Source organism: Armigeres subalbatus, chromosome 1, assembly GCF_024139115.2.
Source record: "Armigeres subalbatus isolate Guangzhou_Male chromosome 1, GZ_Asu_2, whole genome shotgun sequence".
In the NCBI taxonomy this organism is placed as follows: Eukaryota; Metazoa; Arthropoda; class Insecta; order Diptera; family Culicidae; genus Armigeres; species Armigeres subalbatus.
In genome coordinates this window covers 53,963,373-53,987,584 of record NC_085139.1, presented here as the reverse complement: position 1 = coordinate 53,987,584, position 24,212 = coordinate 53,963,373, and the positions used below count along the sequence as shown (strand labels likewise).

Sequence of the window (24,212 nt, the reverse complement as noted above, 5' to 3'; positions counted from 1 at the left end):
ATTTCATGAGCACGGTATACAGAAAACAAGGTAGGCTCGTTAGAAAAATGACACTTCGAATGTGACGCATATTTTATCGCCACAAGTTGGAGTACAAAAGTAAGCATGCTGCGACCGTAGAGCATCGTCTCGGTCCAGCTTGTGCGAAGATAGCAGTGACGTCACATGTTTACAGTCAAACTGAATGTTTACATACGTGATGAGCCTGCCATGTTTTTTGTATGCCGTGTTCATGAGTATGTATCTTGTGTGGCAAGTACAATGGATACACTATGCCGAGTTGAGAATCCTACGCCTTTGCTCGCAAGGCTACTGGATGCCCCTGATCTGCTCAGCTAACTTTAAATAAATAATGATCGTTTGTTTAGTTTCTTTCAGAGTCACATTTCTTACCTTAATTATGTATTATATGTATTATAAGATTGTACCGCTCATAAAAAAAAATCTACTCCTGTGCTTATTTTTAGTCGCAACGAGAAATAAGCGCCAGATACTCGCCTAAGAAAACATACCTGCAGATATTTTTGAAAATTTGGCCGCCACTTGGTGGATTCTGGCTGTGAATGCTTTGATAGCACGTGCTTTTTGTACTGCGAATAAATTTTACACATCTACGTGAGCCTTGGAAAATGCAAATAAACAAAATATCTACAAAATTCTAAAAAAAAATCAGATGTCAAAAATACATAATTTACCCTAATCGCAGACTTTTACAAGTATGTCGAAAAAGGAAACGATTTTCAGTCGAATTGTGTGTGGCTTCATTTAAATTGATAATTATTATCAGATATTTACCATAAAAAAGAAATTATTTGTAATCAAAGCAAACTCAGCAACAATCCTAATCGAATACTTCTTCTCTCGCTCATCCACAAACAGCCCAAGAAGGAGAAGGACGAAAAGCTGATCCTGGCCAACGGAAACATCGAATCGGAGCCCAACAAGAACCTCGAGGCGTCGCTCAGCTCCAGCTTCCCGAATGGCAAAAGTTCCAGCTTCTACCAGGCCGTCGGCAAAACCGTCGAAGACAGCTACTCGGCCACGAGGCATCGCGTGTACGTGGGCTCGGTGAACAACTGAAGTGGTTCCCCAAATTAAATATACATAGGTAGTAGATTAGCCTTTCTGTGAAACCAAAAGCTGTACGCCCCCTTACGCACTCCCCCAATACATATGAGTTTTAAATTGTTCCCAAATCAGTTTCATCCTAATGATAAAATGCAATAGTGATACTGTTAGGTTTCAAATGGTAAAAATAGTAGACTTATAGATTCTGTTTTTATATTTTACTATATAAATTTTATAGAATTTTTACTACCATTTACAAATTGTCAGATCCACAAGTGCAAAAGCGATTCTATAAACCGATTTGAAATGGTTAAATCTTGTCAATAAGAATGGTGTTCATGATTTGTCGCTAGGCGGCGGATTGCTGTTTCTGCAGTGATTTCTTTCAGAACAAAAAAAAAGTCCTTGCTTTATATAGATAATAAAGGACAAACAAAGGCTTGACGTATGAAAAGCTCAGAAATAGCGTTTATTAGCTTTAAAAACAATTATTGGTAACTAATCGAGAATGTGCCAATATGTGGTATTGACAATAAAAGCTAAAGAAGGTCATGAATCCAGACAAAAAAAGAGTTCGGACAATCGCTCTTTTCCACCGCATGACAGCAATAGTAATGGCGACACCTCCTGTACTGCCCATAAAAGCATAACTGTCCCATATAAATAGATAGGAAATCAAGCAAATATGGGACAGCAATGGCAGTCTAGTAAACACCTGAAAGGAAATCGTCAGTCACATGCTTCATACGATTTCTTCTGTATCTCAACATATGCCAGTGAAAATGCGCGTTATACTTGAAATTGCTCTGTCGTTCAACTTTTGCAACGGTGGATCCAACTATTGAGTAGCTTCAAACGATACTGCCATCTGGCACCCACTAAAGAAGTTGCAATGTATATTCAGTTCTCCTGCGACACATTCTTATCTCCTTTATGAAACATACTTTCGTAATTTGCGTTAATTTTTAGAGTAGACTAAAAAGAACGTAAGCTGCTCATTCACTATGATGGACAATAAGCCGAAGAAAATAAACAATAGAATCAATATCTTGTGATTGCAATACTTTTACAAAGAAAGTCACTACTTTGCATTGGCCATGTCACGTGGGAAAGAGCGACGACAAAAAAGAGAGAATCGAAAGACAACGACGTTCGTTTACAATATTTTTTGTAAAGTTTTTATTCTCGACTAGTCTGTAAGTTTCACTAGGGTTTAATAATTTAACTAGCATTTAAGCGTGGAAAGCTAAGAGATTTGTAAATAGCTTTTCAAATTTTTGTCTGTGAAAATTGTGACTCAAGAGATGCCTTCTATACTTTATATGTAAGACTCTGTTCGAACGGTTAAACGTACTTAACAAACCTATCCTTAATATATATGTATCTTGTTTCTTTCGGTTACATAACTGGATGCGAGTTCAATTCTAGGTCAAGAAAGAGAACTAAATGGAGGAGTTTTTCTTACATGCTGTTCTTGCAATGCACAGACATACAGACACAAACACACGCACACACTCCCACAAGTTGCACAGTCACGTGATTCGTAAAAAGTATGGGACTTATTAAATATGTGAGAAGGATTAGGTCACGATCATGGCGAAAACTGAAACGATGATAAACGAGAAGTAATACTAGTAAACAGAAGATTGTCGAATGAATAATGATAGTGAATAGTGAGTGTGTAAATGACTGATGTGCAATAAAACAAACGAGGATGACATAGATTCAACGTGTTTTTATCCAATGATATGATGACAGAGTAATGGGAAGGACACAAATACTGAACATTAAAAGACTTATTTCGCTCAAAATAGGCTTCTGCAGATTAATTAAGTGTTACTGGTCGACATTAAAAATGTATTCGTAATGATAATGTGCCGCATTTGTAGTTCACAGTACTCGATTGAGTGATAAAATCTTATATTATTTGGTCACAAAATAGGAAGGGTTCGTCGCTGGTCTGGGCAATTTTCGGTTTGGAAATTGTCTCGACTTCCCTGCCTGGGCATAAAAGTATCATCATGTTAGCCTCATGATATATATATATATATATATATATATATATATATATATATATATATATGAATGCAAAACTGGTAACTTAGCTTAGAAACCTCGCGATCAGCGATGTCAAAAAATCGCTTCTAGCGACCAACGAACATGTACACAGCTTATGTGAGATCCATAAGCATCGTCGTCAGTAAGGGATGCTTTTGCGCTCTCCACCCTTATTCGTGTGGAGCGTTTCGGGTAGTGAGCTACCATGATCTCAGGAGAGCAAGATTTACGAGAATCGGTGTCGTCTACACTCACAGCTTGTAACTCATGCGACTCAAAGTTTATTGTGAGAGCACGCAAAAAGCCGTTACTCTCAATGTGTGCAGTTGTAGACATCAAGTTGATCGGAACATGTACAACTTACGAGCAAATGGAATCAAATCACGATCATTGCTGTAATGATCGTGATTCTTCCCTGCAAATCGGCCACGCGTTTTCGATTGCGCGGCTGCTCGCTCACATGCAGAACGACACGTTCTTATGCTTTTTTACGGAGCAAATAGAAGAATGTTTAAATTCTCTGAATGTCTTTTTAGTCTGGAATACCGCATGTCGGAACTACGCGGGCGCGCGCTGAAAATACGCGGGCATAAACACACCCCGGTGGGATTCAGGGTGCGCGTCCGCGTGATTCTTGTGTACTGTTTTTAACGATTAACTGACATTTAGAGAATTCAAACATTGTTCTATTAGTTGCATTAACTAAATGAAGTTGTTGAAATAGTGAAACTCAGAGAATTCATTTCCCGATACTTTTTCTTATCCCGGAATTCGGGATAAAAAATACTGCTAGTTCAAGGAACATTTTTCGTAATAATAAGCAAAACTGAATATTGATACGGGATATATTCAATACCAAAAATTCGCAGCAGAAAACAATTTGGCATGCACGTGAGTTTGTTACAACATTGGTTTTGTGACGTACACAAATCGCCACACCAGCACTGCCCATGATCGCATACACTGGATTTTGTTTTTACACGATTTACATTTTCTCAATTTTGCACTCATCCTAAATGTTTAACGCATATTAATTACCATGTGATTTTTCTTTGAATTATTTAGGATTTTTTGAAACATGTTGCAAAGACTTTGGTGGCAAATTGAAGTCACACGATCAAAATTACGAGCGAAAAAAAATCGTGTAAAAACAGAATCCTGTGTATTTGTAACATTTTCATTTTGGTTTATTTTGTGAATCGTTTATCAATCCTCCCCTCAAACTCAATCATTTCCAGCTTACCACAGATGAGCAAGATAGTAAAGCCTATTTTACTGTTGTGCGATTGGCTGCAGTAAATTGAGCTTTCTGAACGATTCACAGGCTTTTAAAAAAATGAACAAAAATGCGAGTGTTACAAATATGCGATCATGGGCAGAGCATGCAGCAGCAAAAAATTAAAAAAAAGCAGTACCCAGTTTTCATTCAAAAGTTATAACGAGGTTTCCTCCCTAAAAATTGGAATTAGTTGCAATTTTTTTAATCGATTTAACAAGTCGATTTCCCATATAAGGGGAATACACTTGTTCAAGGACATTATGTTATTGTTGGTAGGTTCATTTTGTTCAATTTGGTAGCATCATTTAGCTTTATATTTTCATAGCCTTTCTTTAAAAATAAGTTTCTTCTCTAGGTTTCATATTATTTACACTTCTCAAATAGTTGCCAATTTCGTTGTCAGGATTGAGGCAGATGCAGCATTTCAAATGACGATGTACCGTCGTTCGGGATGACATTGGGCTTAGGGGGTAAGATTGGGCCAAAAACGGACACTCTTAATTTAGCCGGGGTCCTTTCAGTTTTCGAAATTCTACACATTAAATAAAAAATAATGATTTTTTTTGTTCCTCCTTGTTTTATATCTTATACATTTGAAGAGTGAAATATTTGTACATAGTACACAGGATTCTGTTTTTAAACGATTTTTTTTTCGCTCGTATTTTTGATCGTGTGGCTTTAATTTACCACCAAAACGCTCGCAACATGTTCCTACAGATCCTGAATAAATCAAAGAAAAATCACATGATTATTAATATGCGTTAAATATTTGAGATGAGTGGAAAATTGAGAAAATGTAAATCGTGTAAAAACAAAATCCAGTATATAGTAAGAAAGAAGAATAGATTCAAGAAATTATTTTATTGGATGATAAACTCAGAAAATAAAACTCTAAAACAATAAAATGTGAAATTAATGAAATCGAATTAAAAATTTGTATTGCCCAAAACGTGTTTAGGTTGATTTTAGAAAGCAAAATAGTGATGTTTCCGCAATCGCATGCGGCCTACACGAAGATCGAAATTGTTACACTGTTTAGGTCATAGCTGTGGTAATCAAACTGATGGAGCTGCCAAACAGTATACAGGCAGCTACTAGTAGATATTGACTACTGACCGGTGTTGCTGGAGTGCAAAGGTAACTTGTAAGTGTAACTGGCTCTCATAGCGAAAACAAAAATTTGAGTTGTAGAGGGTTAATACCCCAGAAACTGTTACGAATCTTAGTGAAAACTTTAAGTCATTCTAAAGAATATTAAAATTTATGTTTAACAAATCGCAAAACAAGTTCCTAGGGCTATTTTTTTCCTTCATAGTTCATATTTTTTATTAGTTATAAGTTCATCACGGACCAAGGGCTGATAGTAATAGTACCATAATGTTAGAAATTTGAATGAAAAATTATTGATACAACAAACCTGTATTAAAATAGTGCCAATAATGCCACACAGATCTATTACATAACTAGATTTTAGATACATGAATTGGGTAAGTGTACCAGTTTTGTCCATGTTCCTAATTTGGCCAGTTTCACGCATAACTCCAATGTAAAGCAATTTTCGAAGGTTTAATCAGCTCTAACTGGAGATTTATCCTCTATCTTCCTTCACTGTTGAAACTGATCAATATTTTTTGGAAAATATGCATTTTCCTGCCAGTTTTTCTTCAGAACTCATGAAACTGTTGTATTTTGACAATCTTCCAACCGTCAAATTAAACAAGTATCAGTATGTTTAAACATAGTTGATCCCAAGACGAATCGATTAGTGAGGAAATATTGTAAATCGGTCCATCCCTTTGCGACTTATATATTGCGTTAAAGAAAATGTTAATTCATTTTTATATATGGTCGGGCTTCAGCCAAAACGGCTTTTTGACTGACTTGTGATATTTTGTTCGTACAAGGACAACGGAAATCGATTCATATCAATTCAAGCGTACATTTGCAATAGGATATCCTCATTTATTGGATTGAGGGATGTCCGATACGATTTGCGATCGAAAGTTTGGGCAGAAAAATACGTAATTTTTCGTTGGCGCTTGGTGCGTTTTGGCTGAACCCCGACCATATAGAAGAAGTTAAAATATACATAGTTTTTCAGTGTACTGAGAATAACTTATTATATGCATAGGAACTATTTACATTTATCTCGAATCCTATTTTAAAAATAAAACCATATGTGGGATGATTTTCATCGCAAATGAAACAGAAAAAATATTATTGCAGATAATTAAATTTATCCATAACAAACATGTATTAACTATATCAATCATTTTGTCGTCTGTAAATGAATTCAACAAAAAGCAAAGTGTATTTTTTGTGTTTATATTTTCGTTGCATTAATCTAGCAATGAAGTAAGACCACTGGCGGCGTCAATTATTGTTATTTGAAAGATCACAACGTGGCGCAAGAACGCTGTCTTTGAGAACTACAGCATGCTTGGTGACAACATCTTGCTCCACCAGTGAGTATGATCTTTCGTATGTTAATCTTCATTATTCAATTATTACTTACTCTTCTTCTTCTTCTTGGCATTACATCCCCACACTGGGACAGAGCCGCCTTGCAGCTTAGTGTTCATTAAGCACTTCCACAGTTATTAACTGCGAGGTTTCTAAGCCAGGTTACCATTTTTGCATTCGTATATCATGAGGCTAGCACGATGATACTTTTATGCCCAGGGAAGTCGAGACAATTTCCAATCCGAAAATTGCTTAGACCGGCACCGGGAATCGAACCCAGCCCTCAGCATGGTGTTGCTTTGTAGCCGCGCGTCTTACCGCACGGCTAAGGAGAGCCCCCTAAACTAAACTTACTAAATGTTGCGAAAAAATGTACTATAATCGTTAACTTTGACTATATAAATTTGTCCTCGGATAATATATTCCTATATCAATGGCATTTGCAGAGGTACAATTTCGGCATCATTTTGCTTTTTCATGCTGCCATGCTGAAAAAATGCTAAATCCCAATCCAACGCACCGAGTTCGCATTTAGATTGAAAGCAACTCAGGAAGAATTTTGCCTTCAAATTGCAAGACATTGCTTCTTCCTTGATGTGGGGGTTTTCAAGTTTTTAAAAAGTATTTAACTACCGAAGTTTCTCGAAACTACATGAAATTTCGCTTATAAGAAATAAAATGGGAACAAACTACACACAACGTTAAATAATTAGTTGAGGGGCTTCAATTTACAGTGCACATAGTTAAGCAAGCGCGCTCGACGTCCTGTGTGTAGTCATGTGAAAAAAAAACAGTAAGACACTCACGCTCTAGGAGCAAATGGTTGTCACAATTTGTTCGTAGGTAGAGCGGCTATAGTAACTCATTTCTCAGAGCAAGACTCAATCTTGCAATATTTTGTTATGTGCGAGTCACCAAGGAATAACACTCAATCTTGAAAGATGGGCACTCAATGTTGTTCGTAGACTGTACAGATCACGATCTGTACAGTTTAGGATAAACTGCGAATCGGATCATATTCGTTCGCTTTCCATCGCTGCTCGCGATTAATAACTGTGGAAGTGCTAAATGAACACTCAGCAGCGAGGCGGCAATGTCCCAGTGGGGGATGTAATGCCAATAAGAAGAAAAAGAAGAAAAGCTTGGTGCTTGGAGCTTCGATCAAATATCAAGAAATAGAATCAGCATAATTGATCATGGATGGACATAACAATTATTTTGTTTATTAATTCAACATTAGCTCTGAGTAGGGTAAATGATGTATCTTGGACAAGCGCAGGACATTCATTAGAAAATATATCGAGATTGAATAGTATAAAACAATTGAAAACCACTAGGTTCATCCAAATTCATAACCTATGATTAGTCTTGTGTCTCCATTGCCCAGTTTCTGAGTAAATTACGTTTACTAGGTGTAAACTGTGATATACTGCGAACTGAAATATTTTCTTTTTGGACATCAAATATATAATTTCGACATGGAAAATGCATATATTTTGGACAGAGTCATTTTCTCCTAATTTAAAAATGGCCACCTACAGATCTCAATGGTATGACTTACCTGCACGAATCCACATTCATTTAAATGCATTTATTTGCTTAACTGACATAGATTAAACCAGAAATTAACAATGTTTCGCAATCTTATCGATATCATTGAAAACAGCCTGAAAGTTGGCAATTAATGGTTCATCCATGTACTCTACATGGGGTGACCAATAAATGTCTGATGAATAAAAACTTAACTTTATTTTGGTCACTCCTTTTTCATCCGTCTCAAGTTCATGTTAAGCGTTTAGAATATGTTAGTATCTCAATTACAATCAAACTTTGGCCGCAGGACCTCAAGATTGCCGTTTGAACCAATTTAAACGTGTTTCAGGTGCATGTTACGACGAGTCCTATAATGTATGTTCTCCTGCATACTGGCGTCCAGCATGCACTTTGGTAGATAGCTTTACTTTTTAGATAATTTTAAAGATAAATAATAGTTGATTTGTGAATTCTCATCAGGAGCCGCTAGAGTTGGGGTAAAAGTATGCAATGATCATACTTTCGATAAAAATTTTCCTACACATTATCTAAAATAGATCGAAGAATCTCAGGCTTGTCCAAAATATGTACATGTCCAAAATATATCATTTACCCTATACTGCAGCGGTTTTCAACCTTTTTCTTGAGAGGTACCCCTTCGAACTTTTGCAATAATTGAGGTACCCCCTCTCGGGTACTTTGGGTACGGGTCAATACGGCCAATCATCTTGAAAAAATAGTTCCGAACCCCTTGAAGGTAGTTTTCGAGTCACTTGAAAGGAGGCTCCTTTTGCATCTTGAAAGGACGCTTCTGAACCTCTTGACAGGAGGCTTCCAAGCCTCTTGAAAGAATTCCGAGCTTCTTGAAGCGATGCTTCTAAACCTCTTGAAAGAAGGCTTTCGAACCTCTTAAAAAAGGGATCAGAGCCTCTTGAAAGGAGGCATCTGAGTCTCTTGACAAGAGGCTTCCGAGCCTCTTGAAAGGAGGCTTACGACCCTCTTGAAAGTAGGCAACCTGACCACCTGAAAGAAGTCTTCCGAACCTCTTGAAAAGAGGCTTCCAAGCCTCTTGACAGGAGCCTTCCGAGCCTCTTGAATAGAGGCTTTTGAGCCTCTTGAAGGGAGGGTTCTGAGCCTCTTGAAAGAAGGCTTCTGAACCTCTTGAAAGGAGGTTTCGGAGCTTTTTGAAATGAGGCTTCTGAGCCTCTTGAAATTAGACTTCTGAGTCTCTTGACGGGAAGCTTCTGAGCCTCTTGAAAGGAGGCTTCCGAACCTCTTCAATGGAGGCTTCTGAGCCTCTTGAATGGAGGCTTCTAAGCCTCTTGAAAGGACGCTTCTGAGCCTCTTGAAAGGAGGCTTCTGAGCCTCTTGAAAGGAGGCTTCTGAGCCTCTTGAAAGGAGGCTTCTGAGCCTCTTGAAAGGAGGCTTCTGAGCCTCTTGAAAGGAGGCTTCTGAGCCTCTTGAAAGGAGGCTTCTAAGCCTCTTGAAAGGAGGCTTCTAAGCCTCTTGAAAGGAGACTTCCGAACCTCTTGAATGGAGGCTTCTGAGCCTCTTGAATGGAGGCTTCTGAGCCTCTTGAAAGGAGGCTTCTGAGCCTCTTGAAAGGAGGCTTCTGAGCCTCTTGAAAGGAGGCTTCTGAGCCTCTTGAAAGGAGGCTTCTGAGCCTCTTGAAAGGAGGCTTCTGAGCCTCTTGAAAGGAGGCTTCTGAGCCTCTTGAAAGGAGGCTTGAGCCTCTTGAAAGGAGGCTTCTGGGCCTCTTGAAACGAGGCTTCTGAGCCTCTTGAAAGGAGGCTTGAGCCTCTTGAAGGAGGCTTGAGCCTCTTGAGAGGAGGCTTCTGGGCCTCTTGAGAGGAGGCTTCTGGGCCTCTTGAAAGGAGGCTTCTGAGCCTCTTGAAAGGAGCCTTCTGAGCCTCTTGAGAGGAGGCTTGAGCCACTTGAAAGGAGGCTTCTGGGCCTCTTGAAAGGAGGCTTGAGCCTCTTGAAAGGAGGCTTGAGCCTCTTGAAAGGAGGCTTGAGCCTCTTGAAAGGAGGCTTCTGGGCCTCTTGAAAGGAGGCTTGAGCCTCTTGAAAGGAGGCTTCGAGCCTCTTGAAAGGAGGCTTCTGAGCCTCTTGAAAGGAGGCTTCTGAGCCTCTTGAAAGGAGGCTTCTGAGCCTCTTGAAAGGAGGATTCTGAGCCTCTTGAAAGGAGGCTTCTGAGCCTCTTGAAAGGAGGCTTTCGAACCTCTTGAAGGAGGGTTCCGAACCTCTTGAAAGGAGGCTTGAGCCTCTTGAAAGGAGGCTGGAGCCTCTTGAAAGGAGGCTTGAGCCTCTTGAAAGGAGGCTTCTGAGCCTCTTGAAAGGAGGCTTCTGAGCCTCTTGAAAGGAGGCTTCTGAGGCCTCTTGAAAGGAGGCTTCTGAGCCTCTTGAAAGGAGGCTTCTGAGCCTCTTGAAAGGAGGCTTCTGAGCCTCTTGAAAGGAGGCTTCTGAGCCTCTTGAAAGGAGGCTTCTGAGCCTCTTGAAAGGAGGCTTCTGAGCCTCTTTAAAGGAGGCTTCTGAGCCTCTTGAAATGAGGCTTCTGAGCTTCTTGAAAGGAGGCTTCTGAACCTCTTGAAAGGAGGCTTTTGAGCCTTTTGAATGGAGGCTTCTGAGCCTCTTGAATGGAGGCTTCTGAGCCTCTTGAATGGAGGCTTCTGAGCCTCTTGAAAGGAGGCTTCTGAGCCTCTTGAAAGGAGGCTTCTGAGCCTCTTGAAAGGAGGCTTCTGAGCCTCTTGAATGGAGGCTTCTGAGCCTCTTGAATGGAGGCTTCTGAGCCTCTTGAAAGGAGACTTCTTAGCCTCTTGAAAGGAGGCTTCTGAGCCTCTTGAAATGAGGCTTCTGAGCCTCTTGCATGAAGGCCTCTGAGCCTCTTGAAAGGAGGCTTCTGAGTCTCTGAGCTTCTGAGCCTCTTGACGGGAAGCTTCTGAGCCTTATGAAAGGAGGCTTCTGAGCCTCTTGAAAGGAGGCTTCTGAGCCTCTTGAAAGGAGGCTTCTGAGCCTCTAGAAAGGAGGCTTCTGAGCCTCTTGAAAGGAGGCTTCTGAGCCTCTTGAAAGGAGGCTTCTGAGCCTTTTGAAAGGAGGCTTCTGAGCCTCTTTAAAGGAGGCTTCTGAGCCTCTTGAAATGAGGCTTCTGAGCCTCTTGAAAGGAGGCTTCTGAGCCTCTTGAAAGGAGGCTTCTGAGCCTCTTGAAAGGAGGCTTCTGAGCCTCTTGAAAGGAGGCTTCTGAGCCTCTTGAAAGGAGGCTTCTGAGCCTCTTGAAAGGAGGCTTCTGAGCCTCTTGAAAGGAGGCTTTTGAGCCTTTTGAAAGGAGGCTTCTGAGCCTCTTGAATGGAGGCTTCTGAGCCTCTTGAAAGGAGGCTTCTGAGCCTCTTGAAAGGAGGCTTCTGAGCCTCTTGAAAGGAGGCTTCTGAGCCTCTTGAATGGAGGCTTCTGAGCCTCTTGAATGGAGGCTTCTGAGCCTCTTGAAAGGAGACTTCTTAGCCTCTTGAAAGGAGGCTTCTGAGCCTCTTGAAATGAGGCTTCTGATCCTCTTGCATGAAGGCCTCTGAGCCTCTTGAAAGGAGGCTTCTGAGTCTCTGAGCTTTTGAGCCTCTTGAAAGGAGGCTTCTGAGCCTTATGAAAGGAGGCTTCTGAGCCTCTTGAAAGGAGGCTTCTGAGCCTCTTGAAAGGAGGCTTCTGAGCCTCTAGAAAGGAGGCTTCTGAGCCTCTTGAAAGTAGGCATCTGAGCCTCTAGAAAGGAGGCTTTTGAGCTTCTTGAAAGGAGGCTTCTGAGCCTCTTGAAAGTAGGCATCTGAGCCTCTAGAAAGGAGGCTTCTGAGCCTCTTGAAAGGAGGCTTCTGAGCCTCTTGAAAGGAGGCTTCTGAGCCTCTTGAAAGGAGGCTTCTGAGCCTCTTGAAAGGAGGCTTCTGAGCCTCTTGAAAGGAGGCTTCTGAGCCTCTTGAAAGGAGGCTTGAGCCTCTTGAAAGGAGGCTTCTGAGCCTCTTGAAAGGAGGCTTGAGCCTCTTGAAAGGAGGCTTGAGCCTCTTGAAAGGAGGCTTCTGAGCCTCTTGAAAGGAGGCTGGAGCCTCTTGAAAGGAGGCTTCTGAGCCTCTTGAAAGGAGGCTTCTGAGCCTCTTGAAAGGAGGCTTCTGAGCCTCTTGAAAGGAGGCTTCTGAGCCTCTTGAAAGGAGGCTTCTGAGCCTCTTGAAAGGAGGCTTCTGAGCCTCTTGAAAGGAGGCTTCTAGGCTTTCCGAGCCGCTTCCTTTCATGTCTTTCAAACGAAGGATTCCGAACCATTAGATTCTCGATTTTAGTTCAGAAGCATATTCTTAACATATTATTCATCCTTTTGTTTCGAACAGGTATATAGATTGCATTAAGGTGGTTATACAACAAAGCCACAAATCGGCCATCTTGGAAACCACGTGCTTTTTCTAGTGATTTTTCACGAGCACGAATTGAGAGAACAACAACGCCCATGGGGATCACAACATCTGTAGATCGTTTGATTACTCATGCTAAGCAATCGACTTTAATTTCAGCATTGTACAAAAAATATTACGCTGGTTTTGAACTTTTGATAATAGGAGTAGAAAACCGTGTGGTGAATTTGAAATTCACCACATGGCTTGATTGTATAATCACCTTAAAGAAAAAAAAGTTCATTCGACGTTTTGTTCCGCAGCCTTTTATACATTGTAGGGGAAGGGGGGGCAATATGCCCTAGCTAAGCAAACACTGCTCTATTGTCTTATTTGTAACGCTATTCATGGGTATTTTTACATTATGCATCAGTTAAACAAGATAGCTAGTTGATGCCATTCAAAAATTGTCAAAAATCTCAATCATATTGATAATATTCACATTTCAAAAAAGTGGTGATATTCTGTTGCCGGAAAACTCATGAGGCAAAACGCCTTTTAGCTGGCAGCTCCTAGGGAACAAAGTACCACGCGTCGGCGAATCAGCATTCTAGTATGGATAGTCCGTGGAGACGCAAGTACTTTGTAGGTCATTGACACTAGGGCGTTTTGCCTCGCCAAAATGTTAGATGTTTCTTCAAAATGTGGAAATTTTCGGTTTTTCCGACCTTCCCATGCACTAATTTGAAACTTTTTTCGCCTATCCTACATAATTTTAGATCTAGTTTTGTTACGGACATCTTAATGACGGTAAATATGAGGGAAACCACAAAAGGCGTTTAGGGGCCTCTTCCCCTACTGGTTGTGGAAGGCAGGAATCAATTGGCTTTGATTTATTGATCCCATTGAATATTATGTACAAAACAAAATTTTGAAATAAAGGATACACAATTATTGAAATTTTATCAATGAGTTTTGATAAGTGATGAACTTCTCATTCCTTCGAAAAAATCACTATAATAAAGAAATTAAAAAAAATGAGTTCTGATTGGAATTGTTATACGTCCGCCATTACGCATTTTTGTCCGAGGTACCCCCTAGGGTCAGCGAAGGTACCCCCAGGGGTACATGTACCCCAGGGTGAGAACCGCTGCTATACTGCAATCATTTGCATGTTTTATGGTCATAGTACATATTAAAAAGGCTAAATTATTTTGGCAAGTTGTTTTGTTTAGTGGGTTTCGTGGCCGTGCGGTATGCGACGTCAATCGCCTAAACTTATGTGCAATGGAGTGTGGGTTCGATTCCCGCCCTGATAAGGAGAAAACTTTTCGTGATTGAAAAATTCTCCACTGGTCCACTGGGTGTTATGTGTCCTATCCGTTGTCTCATGATAAGTGTTAAGTGTTCAGTCTTTACGACCTCTGGTCGAAGATGGTGTTCCTGTCTCTTTTTGTACTGTCGGTGGACGCATATCTGTCCCATGTTTGCTGGGATTCCCTATATACATGAGAAAATTATGCGTCCACCGGAAGTTTAGGTCTCCAGCGTTTGTCAGGAGATCATGGACCTCCCAGGGGACGGGGTAGTTAGGAATATTAACAATGTTCATCATCGTACAAGCATATGAGCATATGGAGACGCATGGTGCATCAATCTCTTGAGACAGAACTTATGCAAACTCCATCACATCAGGTAATTAAATAATTTAATAAGTATGTATCGTTCATATCTTTCCGGCGTTTTTCAAGGCAGCCACCTCGATCCATTCATATTCCTGCTTTACATGAATGATGTGCATTTTGTTTTGAAGTGTCTAAAACTGTCATATGCCGATGATCTAAAGCTATATTTTGCGATAAAAGAGCCTAATGACGCAGCCTTTCTGCAACTACAACTGGATACCTTTGCCGAATGGTGTCACAACAATCGAATGTCATTAAACGTGTCGAAATGTTAGATTATTTCGTACGGACGCATACACTCGCCCTACCACATTTCGACTATGATATTGGAGGGATACCGCTGAAGCGTGAATCAACAGTGAAAAGGAATACTCATCGATACTAAATGAACTTCCAAATACCACGTTTTGTATATTGTGTCAAGAGCTTCCTCGCAGCTAGCTTGTTTCGTTCTGGAAAGCAGTTCAACGACGTATACTGTTTGAAGCAGGAACTAATAAACTATTAGTTCCTGGTTTGAAGGCACTATATTGCTCCATTGTTCGTCTTATTTTGGAATATTCATCTTCCGTATGGTTCCCATATTACCAGAATGAAATTCAACGAATTGAAGCTCCTCAAAGGAAATTCATCCTTTTTGATTTGCGTCCTTTCCTGTTTGGATGTGCCACTGCGACCAATTATTAGATCTATACTATTGAGAAGCAATGCAGTATCGGTTTCGATACAGTTCTTTTTTATTTTCTCAAGAGCATAATGACACGGTGTCGCTATTTAGACCCTTCACAGAGAGCAATCCAATTGAAGCCTCACCCCTTGTCAATAGGAAATCGCAATCTTTTCTTGAGAAAACAAAACAGTAGTAGTACCTACTGTTATTTGGCCATGTATTCTTGTCTTGCTTCTAGAATATCATTAGTAAAGCTACAAACCCAATAAGATTTAGCTCTATGTGTAAAACCATTGCTAGCTAAAGAATTTGTTCAGTAACAAGAATTTCCGTGTGTTCCTGTGCAATTCAACATCGCGCATATTTGTCACCCATCATGTGTGCACTGCTGCACTCGCGAGGAATGTGGGATCAACTGCCCGCGAATGTGTATACTAACGATGACTGATAGGATCTGTCATTTGACACATGCATGCTAGGCCTGTTCATGATAATAGGCCTGTCCAATGCCACACATCTCCCCTCTTCTCCAAAAAAAATGCATTAACCCTTTTCTTCTGCATGAAAAAAATAACACCTACGACATATTATGTATCATCCGGTTACGCTCTCATCATGATACAAAAGCATCTTGCAGCAGACAATCATTCCCGGCACTCCATTGTATTGCGTGCATCTCATTTCATAATCGAGGAACACACTTAAATGATGGCTCACATAAATATGGGAAACCACTCTCAAGGAACTCCCATGCAGTGGGCGTCTCGACTCGCAATTGTACTCACAACATAACATTTCACAACATAACATTTCACAATATGGGAAACCACTCTCAAGGAACTCCCATGCAGTGGGCGTCTCGACTCGCAATTGTACTCACAACATAACAATTTCACAACACAGTAACATTTCACGTGTACTTCAAATCACTACCACTACTTCTGCTTTTTTCGAACACACGTCCAATGCACTGTGCATTCACATTTGTGAACCAACCAGCAACAAAAACCAGATACCGTAACTAAAAAAAGGTCGATGAACAGCTCCAAATCATGGCAGAATATCTAATATCAGTTAAATCAATCCTCTTGTGTACCTGTGACATTTCGGATCCACAACACAAAACTACTTGTAGGTCATCGACCATCGCTAAGCAAGAGACTCTTGCATGGCTGAACTGTGATCACTCCGATCAACAATAACACCGTACTTCTTGCGGGCGTCCCACCAACGCAGAGGAAGAAACTTTTGAATGCGGGCGTCCCACCACGTAGAATTGTGATCATTCCGATCCACAATAACACCGTACTTCTTGCGGGCGTCCCACCAACGCAGAGGAAGAAACTTTTGAATGCGGGCGTCCCACCACGCAAAATTGTGATCATTCCGATCCACAATAACACCGTTCTTCTTGCGGGCGTCCCACCAACGCAGAGGAAGAAACTTTTGAATGCGGGCGTCCCACCACGCAGAATTGTGATCATTCCGATCCACAATAACACCGTTCTTCTTGCGGGCGTCCCACCAACGCAGAGGAAGAAACACTTGAATGCGGGCGTCCCACCACGCAGAATTGTGATCATTCTGATCCACAATAACACCATTCTTCTTGCGGGCGTCCCACCAACGCAGAGGAAGAAACTCTTGAATGCGGGCGTCCCACCACGCAGAATTGTGATCATTCCGATCCACAATAACACCGTTCTTCTTGCGGGCGTCCCACCAACGCAGAGGAAGAAACTCTTGAATGCGGGCGTCCCACCACGCAGAATTGTGATCATTCCGATCCACAATAACACCGTTCTTCTTGCGGGCGTCCCACCAACGCAGAGGAAGAAACACTTGAATGCGGGCGTCCCACCACGCAGAATTGTGATCATTCTGATCCACAATAACACCATTCTTCTTGCGGGCGTCCCACCAACGCAGAGGAAGAAACACTTGAATGCGGGCGTCCCACCACGCAGAATTGTGATCATTCCGATCCACAATAACACCGTTCTTCTTGCGGGCGTCCCACCAACGCAGAGGAAGAAACACTTGAATGCAAACATTCACCGCGCAACACTGTGATTCATCTTCAGCTATACCAATCAAGCTCTCTTTATTGAACTCTGTCGCTCCCCTAGACAACGCATGCGAAATCGATTCTTCCTTTTCATAGTTTTATCATTTATTCTTCTTCTTATTACAGTTGACCGACTTTTCATAGCGCTATAAGTGTTTCCAATTCGCGAAAGAGTTTTTTTATGTTTCACAATGGTTTTCATATCGGAGTAAAACACATTCATAACTATATAATATCAGGCATCACTGTTATATTCGAATACTCTTCAAAAGGGAGAAATCTTCGAAAATCAAAAGTAATTCAGAATATTGTATTCAAGATGCTAGATACATCTGATAGTTCATGGTAGCGTTTGGCTGAATGCAGATGACATTACATTTTCTCTTCGCAAGTCCCATCACAAATTGCACCTTAAATTTTCCCAAAGGATAGTTGAAAAACATTCAAAGAGTACCCCGATCTTTCAAAACTTTGCCAACCTCGTAGCATACACTAGCCATCAACAAATTAGAAAATTTCTGTAGCACTTTCCAATCCATTGCACATTCAAAGAACTGTACGAATACGTGTTCTTGATAATTCAAACTATTGTAATAAAAAAACATTTAAACATTATAACATTTAGTTTCAAAATGAACTTGTTTTGAAAATAAAACTCTGAAGTTCTTATTGGTGTATTTAAGTTAAACGCCAATCACACACTTGATTAGTCCATTAAGAATCAAATCAAATCGGCGAGATCGTATCTAAGAAAGTACTTCTCTTAGCAAACAAGCATATCTTTTTGCGTTCCCCTTTCCGCAGAAATAACTCGGTTTGACACAGTAGACATAGGAGTGTTTATAAAAAACTAAAACATAATCGTCACTCTTCTTACCAATGCAAAAAGCTCCGCTGCCTTTACTTTTTTCGGCTGCGTCCGAAATTGTTTTTTTTTTCACACTTTTCTATAAACATGATGGGTGACTTTATGCGAAATATGTTTATGCACTCCTGGCAGGATCGCCAAATGTGCAATTCAACATCGCGCATATTTGTCACCCATCATGTGTGCACTGCTGCACTCGCGAGGAATGTGGGATCAACTGCCCGCGAATGTGTATACTAACGATGACTGATAGGATCTGTCATTTGACACATGCACGCTAGGCCTGTTCATGATAATAGGCCTGTCCAATGCCACACAGTTCCTTCCTATATGTGCTGTTATAACAATCAATATAATTCATTTGTTACAACTGTTACAAGTATCAACTTCGGTAAGTCATAAGCTGAGACGTTAAAAGATGCGACCAATTCGTGACATGCATCGTTTTTTTGTAGCAATGCTGGAGCAACATCATTGCAATGACTACTCATTAATCTCGAGCCCCTCAGTGATTGTCCGAAAGTACAGGAACATCTCGAGCAATGGTCAATTCTTACAATGCGTTGCGAAAATTATACAAACCGTTTATTGTGCATTGTAAAAAAGGTTTGGGGTCATTTGGTCGAATGCCGTTTGGCCGAATGTCGTTTGGCCGAATGCCATTTGGCCGAAAGGGTCAGTTGGCCGAACGCCATTTGGCCGAATGCCGTTCGGCCGAATAGTTGAAATACGCTTTCTTACGAAGTGAGAAGTGAGAAGCAAGAAAGAAGAAGGCAGAAGGAAGTGAGAAGAAGAGAGAAGGAAAAACGAAGAAAGAAGAAGGAAGAAAGAAGAAGAAGGAAGAAGGAAGAAGGGAGAAGGAAGAAGGAGGAAGGAAGAAGGAAGAAGAAAGAAAGAGGAAGGAAGAGGGAAGAAGGAAGAAGAAAGAAGGAAGAATGAAGAAGAATGCAGAAGAAGGAAGAAGGAAGAAGAAGGAATAAGGAAGAAGAAGAGAGAAGGAAGAGCAAGGAAGAAAAACTAAGGAAGAAAGAAGAGGAAAGAAGGGAAAACGAAGACGAAAGAAGAAAGAAGGAAGAAGGAAGAGGGAAGAAGGAACAAGGAAGAAGGAAGAAGGAAGAAGGAAGAAAGAAGAAGGAAGAAGGAAGAAGGAAGAAGAAAGAAAGAAGAAAGGAAAACGAAGACGAAAGAAGAAAGAAGGAAGAAGGAAGAAGAAAGATGGTAGAATGGATAAGGAAGAAGAAAGAAGGAAGAAGGAAGAAAAAAAAGGGAAGACGAAATAAGAAAGAAGGAAGAAGTAAGAAAGAAGAAGGACGAAGGAAGAAGGAAGAGGAAGGAAGAAAAACTTAGGAAGAAAGAAGAGGAAAGACGGACGAAGAAAGCAGAAAGAAGGAAGAAGGAAGAAGAAAGATGGTAGAAGACGAAAAAAGAAAGAAGGAAGAAGGAATAAGGAAGATGGATTAACTAAGGAATGGATTAACTAAGGAAGAAAGAAGAGGAAAGAAGGACGAAGGAAGAAGGAAGAAGGATGAAGTAAGGAGGAAGAAGGAAAAAGGAAGAGGAAGGAAGAAAAAGCAAGGAAGAGAGAAGAGGAAAGAAGGACGAAGAAAGCAGAAAGAAGAAAGAAGGAAGAAGAAAGATGGTAGAAAGAAGAAGGAAGAAAGAAGAAGAAAGAATAAAGAAGGAGAAAAGAAGAAGAAAGACGGAAGAAGGAAGAAGGACGAAGGAAGAAAGAAGAAGGATGAAGGAAGATGGAAGAAGGAAGAATGAATAAAGAAGAAGGAAGAAGAAAGAAGGAAGAAGGAAGAAAGAAGAAGGAAGAAGGAAGAAGTTAGAAGGAAGAAGGGAGAAGGAAGAAGGAAGAAGGAGGAAGAAGGAGGAAAGAAGAGGGAAGAAGGAAGAAGAAAGAAGGAAGAATGAAAAAGAAGGAAAAAGGAAGAAGAAGGAAGAAGGAAGAAGAAGGAAGGAGGAAGAAGAAGGAAGGAGGAAGAAGAAAGAAGAAGGAAGAGGAAGGAAGAAAAACTAAGCAAGAAAGAAGAGGAAAGAAGGGAAAACGAAGACGAAAGAAGAAAGAAGGAAGAAGGAAGAAGTAAGAAGGAAGAATGAAGGAGGAAGAAGAAAGAAGGAAGAAGGGAAAACGAAGACGAAAGAAGGAAGAAGGAAGAAGGAAGAAGGAAGAAGAAAGATGGTAGAAGGGATAAGGAAGAAGAAAAAATTAAGAAGGAGGAAGGAAGAAGGAAGAAGAAAAAAGGAAGACGAAAATAGAAAGAAGGAAGAAGTAAGAAAGAAGAAGTACGAAGGAGGAAGGAAGAGGAAGGAAGTAAAACTAAGGAAAAAAGAAGAGGAAAGAAGGACGAAGAAAGCAGAAAGAAGGAAGAAGAAAGATGGTAGAAGGAAGAAAGAAGAAGAAAGAATTAAGAAGGAGAAAAAAAAGGAAGAAGAAAAGAAGGAAGACGAAAGAAGAAAGAAGGAAGAAGGAAGAAGGAAGAAGGAGGAAAGAAGAAGTAAGACGGAAGAAGGAAGAAGGAAGAAGGAAGACGGAAGAAGGAAGAAGGAAGATGGACTAACTAAGGAATGGACTAACTAAAGAATGGCCCCTCAATTTGGGAGATTTGTGCCATCGCCTTCACTGGCCTTTCTCATCATTTACCTGATGAAAAAGGAAGTGAAAAGGGGAAAGGAAGAGGAAGTGAAGTTGGAAAGGAGAATGGAACCATTTATAGAAAAGCCAATTATGTAGACTCACACGCATTCAGCTAGGGCTAAAGAGAGGTGTCACAAAAACACAGGGGACGTAACAATGGACGAACGTCAAAGACGAAACACAGAGTGCACTGTGAAAAACGCATAATGCGAATCCATATAGGTGACAATCACAAAGTACATTGTAAAAATCGCATAATGCGAATCCATATAGGTGGCACTTTGTTGAAAACTAAGTAAAACACATATTCATAACCCCACTCTTATTTAACCTCACGTTGAGATTGAACAAGAGTAACCAAAGCCGAACGTCAAGGACGAGACACAGAGTACACTGTGAAAAACGCATAATGCGAATCCATATAGATGACAATTTGTTGAAAACTAAGTAAAACACATATCCATAACCCCACTCTTATTTAACCTCACGTTGAGATTGAACAAGAGTAGCCGAAGCCGAACGTCAAGGACGAGACACAGAGTACACTGTGAAAAACGCATAATGCGAATCCATAAAGGTAACATACACAAAGTACATTGTAAAAAAACGCATAATGCGAATCCATATAGGTGACAATTTGTTGAAAAAAAAGTAAGTGAAAAAAACATATTCATAATCCCACCCTTATTCAACCTCAAGTTGAGATTAAACAAGAGTAGCTGAAGCCGAACGTCAAAGACGAAACACAGAGTACACTGTGAAAAGCGCATAATGCGAATCCATATAGGTGACAATTTGTTGAAAACTAAGTAAAACACATATTCATAATCCCACTCTTATTTAACCTCACGATGAGGTTGAATAAGAGTAGCCGATTATCTCGGAGAAGTAAAAAGTCAACTACGCCATAGCTCCGGTTAGCGCAGCGAGGGCTAAAATACTGTGAAGGGGGCCCTGGTGCTTCACAGGCTCCGTTTGCGGTTAGGTTCTTATTAGACCCCCCTAACCATTCATTCGTAGGCACGGTAAGCATAAATTTAGGGGTCACCTGTATGGTGGACTTTTACCACTGGAACAGGCAATCCGTAATGTTATTCTTAGCCAGATAACCAGCTGCCGACACCACACGGCTATCTAGGCTGTTCGTGGAGAGAAGGACGGCTATCTAGACTGTTCGAAGGACGAAGGAAGAAGGAAGAAGGATGAAGGAAGATGGAAGAAGGAAGAATGACCCAGGTAACCATTAAGCACTTTAATAAGCCTTATATAAACCATAAAACAACATTTCAGTGCCTATAAGCTGTATATATGATTTTCAAGTGCTAATTAGCCATATAAACTTCAAGCATTAAAAGAAGCCATATATCGGAATATAACGCTTTGATATAAGCCTTGTGGATTCAAGCCGAATAAGGGAATTATTATTACCAATTTAGAGCTACTATCTATGACGTTTTGGTAGAATCAATAACAATCACACCTAGAATTTTATAACCTGTCTCTTTCACTCGCATTAGAAACATTTTTTTGAAAATCATAATCTACAACACATTGCATGGACCATGCCGGATAAATGCTGTATGAGCTGTGAATGTGTTCTACGGCAATATATTTATTGGTCTTTACCAAAAAAATACCTTTAGATAGGCTTCTTAGATACAAAAAAAAGTTCCGTCAATTAATTACATATGATTCATTTTTCATTTCCAATGCCTCGTTCAATGGCTTTCTCGCCAAGTTTCTCGCCCTTTGATTCAAATACATCAGATGGAATCCTTCTGTTTTTATCCCTTCCCAGCAATATACCCATTCAAATCCGTGATGGATCAGATGGTAGAGCAACAAACCTGAACCAAAACCAAAACCTGAACACAGTTCAATAGTTCAATCCCGGAATTAAATAAAATAAGCAAAAAAATCATCGAATTCCAATGGGAAGAAAAAAGAAAGAAAGCAAACAATTATTTTTCATTTTTTTTTCGTCCCGTTCCAACTCGTCTAAAAATTTTGACATTTTGGCATAGGCGTGGAAAAATTGGTAGGGGCAAGCACTATATCAGCCAAATAATTCGCCAAAAGCGGCTTTTGAGCAGCACTAAAATATAATTTAAATCTTATTAGCACTGTTGTTCAAGTTTTTATGCGACTATAGAACCGAAATAAAGTCGGTTTTTACGGCTTAATGGTTACTTGAGTAGACATGCCCAAAGAACAAAAATATTAAATAAACTCATTATTTCGAACAATTATGTCAAACTAATTATAAAAACTGCCTTAAAACGTTAATCAAAATAAGTTAAGGGACAAGTAAAACGATATTGAATGATTTATCAATAAAATGAGGGTGCCCATAACCGAACCAATAAAGGTGCCCACAACCGAATTTCGCAGCCTTTTTGGAACGAGAAGAAAAAAAAATTGCGCTAAAATTTTGATGGCAATCGACATGGTCAAAGATTAAATTTACTGTGTAAATACGCATTAGAACTCACTTTTTGAATTAAATCCTTTAATTTATGACACTTTGAAAAAGGCCAAATAAAACTTTCGTGTTGTTTTTCTTGTACGAAAAATTTATTTGTTTCTAGTTCAAAGTAGAGATGCCCATCCGGTTTGATATTGAGCACAAAACATCATGCTATTATAGCAAACAAATGACGGTTGTCAGAATGACAGCATCTCTTATCTGTCAAAAGATACATAGGGGGGCCCATAACCGAACGGTGCCCACAACCGAACCTCCTCCTTCATTTATAAACGTTGCCGACTTATTTCTTCCCAAATCGAAATGGATATTCACAAATAGCTAAATACAAAAAACTTAAATTTGGAAAGTTGATTCTATTAATCGTGATGCATATGCTTGGATAATTTGATTTAGAACTATCGAACAAAAGTTTGAAAACTTGCATTAAAATTATAGCACGAGCATGAACTTATTTTTTTTATTATCAGACTAAGGACCAAGTGGCCTGTGTAGTGCAAAGAAGTCTTTTCCATATATATAAAAAAAAGTATTCTCCATTCAACTCGGCCCAGGCTACACGTCAGTCTGCGGAGGGTCCGAAAATCGTCATCCAGCTGATCGATCCACCTTGATCGCTTGTACACCTCGCTTTCTTGGTCCCGTCGGATCATTGTCGTGAACCATTTTCACCGGATTACTGTCCGACATTTTGGCTACGTGCCAGACCCACCTCAATCGTCCGGTGTGAACGATGGATGGTTCTCCCAACATCTTATGCAACTCGTGGTTCATTCGCCTTCTCCACGTACCGTCTGCCATCTGCACCCCACTATAGCTGGTACGCAGCACATTCGTTTCGAAAACTCCCAGTGCGTGTTGGTCCTTCACGAGCATCGTCCAGGTCTCGTGTCCGTAGAGAACTACCGTACGGTGTGCAGACTATCCGGATGACCGCCGATGATGGTTTGACGTCCCGCAGTGGGCATCCTTCGTATGTCTGCTCCAGCTATGCGTAGAACGCTTATTTCTCGTCTTCGGTTCTCCCTTCGTGAATTAC

The 24,212-nt window shown here is 40.3% G+C and overlaps 1 protein-coding gene across 2 annotated transcripts in view; it reads left to right on the top strand.

Annotated features, from left to right (window-relative positions):
* The window catches only part of LOC134225685 (elongation of very long chain fatty acids protein 7), a 226,774-nt gene extending 223,982 nt beyond the window's left edge, over positions 1-2,792 (top strand). For both annotated transcript variants that reach the window (XM_062705961.1, XM_062705969.1), the window contains one exon: positions 880-2,792. In XM_062705961.1, coding sequence (XP_062561945.1) covers positions 880-1,080 — 201 coding nt within the window. In that variant the 3' untranslated portion in view covers positions 1,081-2,792. The remainder of the gene's footprint in view (positions 1-879) is intronic.
* The last annotated feature ends 21,420 nt before the right edge of the window (positions 2,793-24,212 follow it).